This window comes from Hemicordylus capensis, chromosome 2 (assembly GCF_027244095.1).
Source record: "Hemicordylus capensis ecotype Gifberg chromosome 2, rHemCap1.1.pri, whole genome shotgun sequence".
Classification (NCBI taxonomy): Eukaryota; Metazoa; Chordata; class Lepidosauria; order Squamata; family Cordylidae; genus Hemicordylus; species Hemicordylus capensis.
The window spans coordinates 404,434,997-404,444,914 of NC_069658.1; the positions used below are offsets into that span (position 1 = coordinate 404,434,997).

The following is a 9,918-nucleotide window of genomic DNA, read 5'->3' on the forward strand; positions in this document are numbered from 1 at the left end:
GTCATCCTGACCTGGCCTTAAGTTCCGTGCTGCAGCACACAGTGTGGATCATCTGGGAATATGGTCCACATTCCCAGAAACAATCAGTGCTCGTCTGAGGGGTAAGGCAAGTACAACCTGCTTTTGCCCCTGCCTGCCACCCCACCCAGTTGTGTGAACAACCTCAGTGTTATCCATAACTGCAATTGTTAAATTCTCAGTAAATGGTGCAAATACCATTTAAGAGGGTGCATTTCACACCACAGATGTGCCAAATTAATATCAACTTGATTGGTTATGCCTTCCTCTCTTGAGCTAAGCTGCCTCCATCTTCCTCTAAGCTCTTCATCAGGCCATTGGAAATAGACACAGCTTGGTTTCTGGAGACACATAGAAGCCTCAGGACTGCTTATAAGTTGCACCCTGTGAACTAGAAACCTTGGGTTTCTAACCCCAGATGTAAGTGTTGACTATGCTTGTGCACTTTGCATAAGCTTAGGGGCACCCTCAATTATTCATTCATGTACTCTATTAATATTTGAAAACCAGAGTTCTCAAACAAGATCTCAGGCAGAGTCTTGGCTCCAATTAAGTCTGATGTGGACCTGAGTAATATTCAAGCTGCAAATGAAAAAGAAGCATTACTTGTAATAGCCACTAGGGACTCATTGTACCATACACATAACAGATGGATAATGTATTTTATGAAATTTGCAATTTTATTGCTGTGTTTGGTATATTTTTGCTATGCTAGTGTAGAATTTAGTGGTTTTGCTCTCCAATACTGTAGATCCTGACAGTTCAGGCTACCATAACCTTTTGCTAGTTTATACCTTCCAAAGTACTACATGTGACTTATTAAGTGCTGTCAAGTTGATGTCTACTCTTAGCGACCACATAGATTCTCCCCAGTCTTCAACTTGGCCTCTAAGGTCTCAGTGGTGCATTCATTGCAGTCATGAGTCCATCCACCTTGCTGCTGGTCATCCTCTTATTCCTTCAACTTTTCCCAGCATTATGGACGTCTCAAGGGAGCTGGATCATAGCATGTGTCCAAAATATGAGTTTGAGCCTGGTCATTTGTGCCTCGAGTGAAAATTCTGGATTGATTTGTTCTATGATCCATTTGTTTCTTTTCCTGGTTGTCCATGGCATCCTCAGAAGTCTTCTCCAGCACCAAAGTTCAAGTGTCAATACCTTTTCTATCCTGCTTCTTCAAAGCCATTGTCCAAACCAGTCAAATTCTTTGTAGGTATAGCTATATCACAATTTGAACCAAACTGGGTACAGTTGTAGTGAGTGACACATAGGGACACCTCAAAGACATAGTTTGTGATGTCAACCGCCCCAGTTCAAGATAGTGGACATGTGAACGTTTAAGGCTGAAGTGGGCTAACTTGTGAGGATGCTAATTATCCATTAAGTTTATGGTGAAAGGAAAGTAGGCAGATTAGTTCTTACCAGAACATCCTGTTTATGTGTGAGGTTCATTTGAAGATAGGTTCTTCAAATGTGTACTTGCAATGAAAGAACTGTAGGTTGAGGCTGCACATGGAATCCCATAAACTCAACCTCAGAGTAAGATAGGGACATTCTAAGCCAGGGGTGTCCTACTGCAGCCCCCCTGCTCTTTTTGGCCTACAACTCCAACCATCCCTGGCAACTGTGACAGGGGATGATGGGAGTTGTAGCCCAACACAGCCGGAAGGCTGCAGTTGGACATCCCTGTTCTAAGCCCTCCCCTACCCAGAGTTGTCATTCCTGTAAATTCCTTATTGGTGGGTTTCAATGAGAGGGAAACACTGAATCTGGGTGCCTGTTGTGATGTTAATATAAATCTTTGAACTCTGGGCTTTTAATGTAACCGAAGTGCAGAGTGATTCAAATTAGTGTCCACATGTTCTGTTAGCACCCAGAAGAGCTATTAGCAAAACTGTCTCCACCCTACACTGAAAGCTCCCCACCTATTTTATTATTGCTGTGTTTCAAAATCTGGAGCATCTGGAAATAACGGGCCCAACAGGCTGACCCATGATCACTGAACCCATCTTTCTCAAGAAAGTGCACAGAGTTCTTCAGCACCACAGACCAGAGCCCTTGAGTAGCTACTGCTCTTCAAGGAACAGAATTGCATAAGCAGCAACCTTTCACCCAATCTACCCTTCAGAAAGATAACACTGAGAAGGAAGAAAAGTACACTCCTTTATTACAACCGATGGCCCAATTCCAAGCATGACTGGTTCACTTCAGCTCTTTCACAGCCAAACCTAAAGAGAAGGGAGAAATAAAGAAGATGAAGAACTGTGAAGAGACAGATTCTGCTCTCATTACTTCTGCTTGTCAGGCTGGCAAACCCTCAGAGGTTTTTACTACATCCCTGCCATGAGCTGCCAAGGCTTGTTAGCTGGCCTCACAAGTACGCAAAGTAGCAAGACTTGCAGCCTGCTGGCTTGGGAACTAGGTGGCTTGAACACTCACAGGGCTTTTCATACATGTACTGCCACCATGGCTGGATGTTCAATGACATTTCACAGCAGAAGTGTCTATGTCATTCTTCAGGTTGACATATCTTCACTCTGCCCAGTGGTTTTCCTCCTGGGCAAGTGACATGTAGAAATAAGGCTTTAAAAGCTGATCTCATTAGACTGACACTTCTACAGTCTCTGTTGCAAAACCCAGAGACACCTCTCCTGCCACGTCCTTGGTAGATGCTTCACTGAGGAAATGGTGTTACTGTTCAGTCATTTCTTGAATTGGGCTTCTAGTTTCCCCCATCAATTTCTGAAGTACACACCAAGTACTGGTGCTCATTCTGATCACTACTGTGTTTTCATCCTCTTTTCATCAGTTCCAGTGACATAAAAGGGAGTGACTTAGGGCCATGCTTTCCTCTCTGTAGAAATAAACTGAAGTTGGATGCACTGAACTGTGGCTAGATTGCACCCATATTGTTCATCTCATGGAGAAACACTGACTGACATCTTGACTGCTTCAAGGAACTGAGAGGGCACACCAGGAGCCCTCACAGCAACCCCCCCTTCCCCCCTCTGTTGTACAAGAGGCATTAGGTTTCTGAGTGCTGCTCATGCTCGAAGGATTCTGCAAGATCAGGAACACTTCACTGATGTTCTCAGAAAATACCAGCCCCTGCTCTGGGAATTCTGGGCATTTAATCTTTTTGGTAAGTGAGCTTGCTTAAAGCCCTTGCACATGTACAGACACAAACATATGTTAATTACACAACTGCCTGGGTTCCATGGAGATAATCCTATGGTGCAAAAGGCATATGGACTATATGTTCAAAGATCTACTGTGCTCCTAGAAGAGAGCTGGTGCAACATCTTAACTAAGCGCCTGAGCCATAAATCAGGAAATCGCCAGTTTGAATCTCATCTCTGCTATAAGCTCACTAGGTGGCCTTAGGCAAGCTACTACCTCTCAGCCTCAGCTCCCCCATCTGCAATTTGGGAATAATATTCACCTGTCTGTGGAACTCTGCCACAGAAGGTTAGAGCAGTTCCCACTGTGCTAGTAAAAACAAGCAAGAGCTTTCTGGCCCAACAGGCATTTTAATGAAATCTGATCCTCTTTTATGCTTTTCTTATTTTTTTCAATATATGTTGGATACTGTAGAATGCTGTTACCATTTGTTATTTACTGATTATTTTTTATTGAATTTAATCCTTTGATTTTGCTGTTTTAAACATTAAAAGCTTAACTGCTTTGGGCACCTGTCTTTGGAGGGGGAGTGAGTGAGTGTGTGCATACACACCCACCCAAAACAGGGCTACCTTCTTGTCCCCAATAATATGTCCCATGACGCTTCAGCTTCAGTTACCTGGTGGAAGTGACTGTTTCAGTTTTTCAGCCTTTTCCTTGTCTGTGATTACCAGCGTGTAGAGATACCGGCTGCAACGCACCTTGAATTTCACATTATCTTTGTTCTTCTTGATCTTGACAGCTACAATGTAAGAACATTGGGGTTAGAACACATCCATAACACCTTGAACAGGCAGTCCAGTATAACATCAGAAGCAAAACCTAGTTTAATACAATCTCCTTTCAAGACAAGAGATTTGATTAATCTTGTGTTATCCCATGGGGAGTGCAGTCAGTATAGGCAAGTGACATCTGTACACTAATGCTGCTCTGTCTTTGTGCCCATGGAAGTAACCTTCCTACACACACACAAACAAACATACACACTTAATCTTGTATTAACTCTTTCATCAGTGATAAAACCCTTTTGAAAACAGATTTATATCATTTTCTATCTCAGACTGAGTGCCACATTACTGTACCTCACACACACACACTTAGTAGGTGTACTAAATAAAAGCCTACTAAATAAAAGCCACTAATATTTAAATACTACTAAATAAAAGCCACTAATATTTAAATACATATAATTTTGCAATACATTCTTATCCTATACATCTATTATAAAAAATTGACCAGATCAAAGCAGGTCATGTTAACTTGCTTGGATCCTGCAAAGATATGATGTGACTTCTGGTCTCTTTTTGGAATTCAAAATGGTTAGAAATATTTCTCATGGCAATTTTTCAATATATTACAGAGTCCCAAACAGCTGCTATATGCAAGTAAAGCCCCTGAATCAGGGCTTGACAAATCCCAGGTGCCAGGAAGACATGGCACTTAGAAATTTAACCACAGAGCCTAGACTAGGATATTCAGGAGGTAGAGCTTTTTAGTAACATCTTTATTTGTCCCAGGCAGCCTTGTTTCTGCTCAATGTTACTTGTAAAATGGATAAAGAGAAGCCCTCACTCCCTCCACAATATCTGTCACTAAGTGTGGCAATTGCATCAAGTATCTAGTGTCTGGTTCCTAAAATCCAAATAAAATTTGCCAAGGCCTGCCCTGAACCACCAAGCCACTCAAAAAGATTCCAACCCTAAATTGTTCTGTAAGTAGGTGAAGCTACCAATTTCTCTATGCAAGAAGCTATCCAATTTCCAACTCTTATTCCAAGAGCATGGGATGTGTAAGAGGCTTTGACAAATTTTCTTTGGCTCTGTGAGCCAGCCCAAACATTTAGGAGTCTTCTGCTACACAGGAAGGGGGCTCAACATTTTGGGCTGACCCACAGGAATGGCTCCTAAATTTTTGGGCTGGCTACACCAGAAAAGGGGGGGGGCAGACTCGCCAATCTCTTCCAGCAATGCCTTCTGCTCCATATGAGGTCCAACTCTTCTGGATCCCCACTCCTCCTAGCTGCATCCTTCTAGCTCAGGCAGGAGAAAGACGGACACAAGAGGTATAGTCTTGAATTCATTTTTGCGCAAGATGTAGATATAAAGTCTATATTTCAGAGCCAGCAGTAGAAATTTGCTAAACAGAGCTCAAAATGTCTAATGCAGAGAAAGCTAGAAAACTCATTTGTATAGAAGCAAACGGGGGGGAAACCAAACACAAACACTTGCTCTAGTTCAACTCTGACCTTGAGAGTTACCATACTCAGAAAAGACTCCAAGCTAACACATCCATGAGAACTTACCCTAAATTTATGGAACATTTTTTCTATATAGACCAAACAGGAAAGAAAACACACTGCAACTTTTACAGTGAAGATCAACCAAAGAGCACAAGATCAAGAAGTTTTCTACTGAAGTTTCCACATCAGGGCCTTTTCAATATCCAGAACAAACCAGCATGCCAACGTTTTCCATTGCAGCAAGGGAGATTTCCAGCAATCCCCCTTCCAAAACTATACCCGAGGACTGGGGGCCTTCAATGACACTATTTCACGAGGCATGGGCAGCTGTGAAGTGGGGTAATTGGAGGGTAACATCTTCACAGTCCCTCCAAAATGAGGTGCTCCTCATAATAGACATCACATATCAACTAGGACCATCTACTTAACAGAAGAGGGCATACTAGCCATTAGGCCTGTGCATATGTAATAGTACAGTGGTCCCTCGACTTACGAAGATAATCTGTTCCGAACGCACGTTCGTAGGTCAAAATTTCCGTAAGTCGAAAAGCGCATCCACGGAGGTCCGGAAACATTCGTAAGTTGAGGTAACCGCATCTAAAAATTCGTAGGTCGAGGAAGCCGCATCTAAACCGGCAACGACTTCCGGTATTTTTTGTCGTTCGTAAGTCGAAATCTTCGGATGTCGAGTACTTCGTAAGTCGAGGGACCACTGTACAGCTATAATTAGGAGCACAGGAAGCTGCCAGAGTCAACCTTGGTCCCTAGCTCAGTGTTGTCTACACAGACTGGCAGCAGCTTCTCCAAGGTCGCAGGCAGGAGTCTCTCTCAGCCCTATCTTGGAGATGCCAAGGGGGGAATTTGGAACCTTATGCATGTAGGCATGCAGGTGCTATTCCCAGAGTGGCCCCATCCCCTAAAGGGAATATTTCCCAGTGCACAGCGGGGAAATGCTTGCACACCCCACCCTTTACATTTTATATCCCACTCTTCCTCCAAGGAGCCCAGAGTGGTGAACTACATACTTAAGTTTCTCCTCACAACAACCCTGTGAAGTAGGCTAGGCTGAGAGTTATATGACTGGCCCAAAGTCACCCAGCAAGTCTCATGGCTGAATGGGGATTTGAACTTGGGTCTACCCGGTCCTAGTCCAGCACTCTAACCACCACACACACCACGCTGGCTCATTGCTTGACTAACAAGCAGAAGGTTGCCAGTTCGAATCCCCACTGGTATGTTTCCCAGACTATGGGAAACTCCTATATCAGGCAGCAGCAATACAGGAAGATGTTGAAAGGCATCATCTTATACTGCACAGGAGGCAATGGTAAACCCCTTCTGTATTCTACCAAAGACAACCACAGGGCTCTATGGGCACGAGGAGGCGAAACGGACTTGATGGCACACTTTACTTTTTATATGTAATCTCCCATTCAAATGCAAACCAGGGTGGACCCTGCTTAGCAAAGGGAACAATTAATGCTTGCTACCACAAGAACAGCTCAAATAAAGGTGTTTGGTATTGTGTTATGGTTGGGGTTTTTATGTTTATACAGGTAGTGATGAAACTGATTGCCCCTAGAATTGATGAGAAGCTTGCTAAATGTAGGGAAACAATTGCTAGGTCTACAGATGCGCCTGCATGAGCAAGGTTTCCAGCAAGTGGAAGGGGTAGACTGTTCATCTGGTCCCTGCCCCAGCCTCCACACCAGAAGAGGCGAGTAGGTGTAGAAGTCATGGGGGTAGACGTCAAAAACTTATCTATTTTAACAGAAGAGGGCATACTAGTCATTAGGCCTGTGCAGGTATATCATATTGGCGCTTCCGATATGCATGTTTTCCCCTGGCACGGGTGCTCCTGGGGCAATTAGTGGCAGGAAGTACTTCTGGGGCAGTGTGGCAGGGAATCCTTGTAATTGGAAGGAGTACTTGCACAGGGACAGCTGGGAGGGTGTGGGGAGAGCCTACAGGGAAGACATGCAGGGGAGGGTGGGAAAGAGCACAGGGAAGCCTGGGAATTGTAGTTCCTCTCAGTGCTTTCCCCATGGGGAAAATGCTGGGAGGAACTAAGACTAATGGCCATTACAGAGAGCAAAGTGTCCACAAATAGATTTTAATAAATAGATTTTCCCTTCTGTGAAAAACTGCAGTATGTTTTGAAGGGTATATTGTTTCTGCATGTTCTAGTTTTCTTTTCAATTCTCCCTACTTTTCCCAACTCTTGTGCAGTGTTGATATTTCAGATTCTAAGCCTTATTTTTAGTTCTTCACCAACATAAAATCCTAAACTTAACCCCCCCACCACCCCCATGAAGAGACCAAGACAAATGACCACCACAAAAGCCAAGCATTATCACTCACATTTTGCATCTTTCCTCCTGGCTGTCAACAGGAAATCTTTGATCTCCTCAATTTTGCGAGGCTGTAATAAATAAAGATGGAGAGGTGGGTCTAATCAGAGTTGAGGCCCAGGGGTGGCTTCACTCATTTAATTACTGGCTCAAATTGCTGCCAAAGTAGTTATTAAACAACATATTATGGATGTGGAGAAGTAATCCTATTTAAGTCTTGTTAACCTCAGTAGCATTCCAGAGGGCTTCTCATACTACCCTCAGCCAGCAACGTACCTTACAAATTTGACCACTCTAAACCAGAGGAGCTCATTCTCACTGGAGCAGTTTAATATTATTATTATTTTACATTTATATCCCACTCTTCCTCCAAGGAGCCCAGAGCAATGTACTACATACTTAAGTTTCTCCTCACAACAACCCTGTGAAGTAGGTTAGGCTGAGATAAGTGACTGGCCCAGAGTCACCCAGCTAGTTTCATGGCTGAATGGGGATTTGAACTCGGGTCTCCCCAGTCCTAGTCCAGCACTCTAACCACAACACCACACTGGCTCTCTGACACTGCCATTCTGGATGGAAGATTTAAGAGAATACCTCTCAGGAACCAGCTATGTCCATGCAGTTCAGGCAACATCGAGTCCACCTCACACATGCTTTTATATTGTTTATATTATAGGGATATTCACAATGCCTGGATTGAACCACTTATAAAAAGCATGCCAGGTCGATCAGAAGAGTATCACACTTCCTTTCTTCTGGCAGACCAGTATACAGCAGTTATAGCTGGGGTAGCAAGATTCTGTGTCACAACATGCAAACTGAGAAGGGAGCAGTTGATGCTCTGTATGTCTATGCTTTGATACTCTTATCACCCAGTCCTGTTTTTTATTTTACTTTACTCTAATTTTATTTTCTGACTGCTGGTCACTGACTAATAATAAAATTCATTCAAAGATGAAGACTTTTGAACACAAGATTGATATTTAATGCAATTATTTTTATCATCAAGATGAAAAGATAAGTTTTATAATACACCATATGGAAGTCCATTCATAAATTCTGAAACACCAGAATCTTAAAACAAAAAAACCTCAGTAGATAGGATTCTCCAGTTTTTTTGGGGGGAATGCATTGCATTCCATGTTTCCTTCTAACTTTTCTAGCACAGGCCAAACAATCCTAAGAGATTTAGTTCTGCAGCCAATTAATTTATACATGGGAGAGTGTATGCTTCATTAAAGAAAGCCTTGCAGTCTTTAAAACTGCAAAGGAAGTACCACTTTGCTCTGCCTTGTTGCAAGCAGAAAATATAACTTCTCCAATATAACTTCTCCACAGTAGCTGCCTGCTCCAAGCCATGTTAGGCAAGCACAGCTGAGCTGAATTAGGTACTTTTACATTACACATAGATCCCCATCTGCTTAGCTGTACTGCGAACATACAGCTCCTACATTTTCATGGTAATCGTTCAGTGCAGCAAGAGTTTCAGTGGTCCAATACGGGAAAGAGGATGCTGAACTAGATGGGCCCTTGGCCTGGGTTCAGCAGGGCTCCTGAACTCTTAGAGGTAGCAGGAGGTATATTAAGAGAAAGAACAGGTTTTATCCCAAAGCCAACAGTGCATAAGGCCATTCTCCCAGTAGGACAGATATAAAAGTCCTAGGAAAAACTCCCCCCTGCCCCCCCGACCCTCCTTTCCGAGAAGGCTCCACGCCTCAAAAATCCACACCCGAACCCAAATATACGCCGAGGCAGACCCCGGAGGCCCGCCTCCCCTTCCTCCTCGCACTCACCATGGCGAAGGTTTCTGGCTGCGACTGCCTGCAGGAGAGAAATCAAAATGGCAGATTCAGTTGCGATTCACGAGAAGAGCCACAACGCCGAGCGTTTTCCCCGCTAGCCTCCTCCTCTGCCTCCCCCAAACTCTCGCCGTTATGCTCCTCGCCCCCCACCGTTTCTCCGCCACCCGCTCGCCAACTTCCCCCAGCCACCTCCACTACGGATGGAACCAGATCCGAACCGTCTCTCACCGAGATACCGAGCGTAACGGCCAGAAACCAAAAAGAACTAACACTTCCGCATCCGGGTTATTAAAACCAGCGTCGGGGCTGAGCTACTTACGGAAAGCGA

At 43.9% G+C, this 9,918-nt stretch overlaps 1 protein-coding gene across 2 annotated transcripts; it reads right to left on the minus strand.

Moving 5' to 3' along the window:
- Positions 1-2,168: 2,168 nt before the first annotated feature.
- On the minus strand, positions 2,169-9,912 carry RPL38 (ribosomal protein L38). 2 transcript variants are annotated; one of them, XM_053298115.1, is made up of 5 exons: positions 9,819-9,912; positions 9,582-9,609; positions 7,799-7,859; positions 3,818-3,940; positions 2,169-2,246 (listed from the first exon to the last, which is right to left on the minus strand). In XM_053298115.1, the coding sequence occupies exons 2-5, from the start codon at positions 9,582-9,584 to the stop codon at positions 2,221-2,223; spliced, it is 213 nt and encodes a 70-aa protein (XP_053154090.1). In that variant the 5' UTR covers positions 9,585-9,609; positions 9,819-9,912; the 3' UTR covers positions 2,169-2,220. The 2 variants fall into 2 exon arrangements, with proteins under 2 accessions (XP_053154090.1, XP_053154091.1); XM_053298116.1 differs by having other exon boundaries at positions 9,780-9,862.
- Positions 9,913-9,918: the final 6 nt, after the last annotated feature.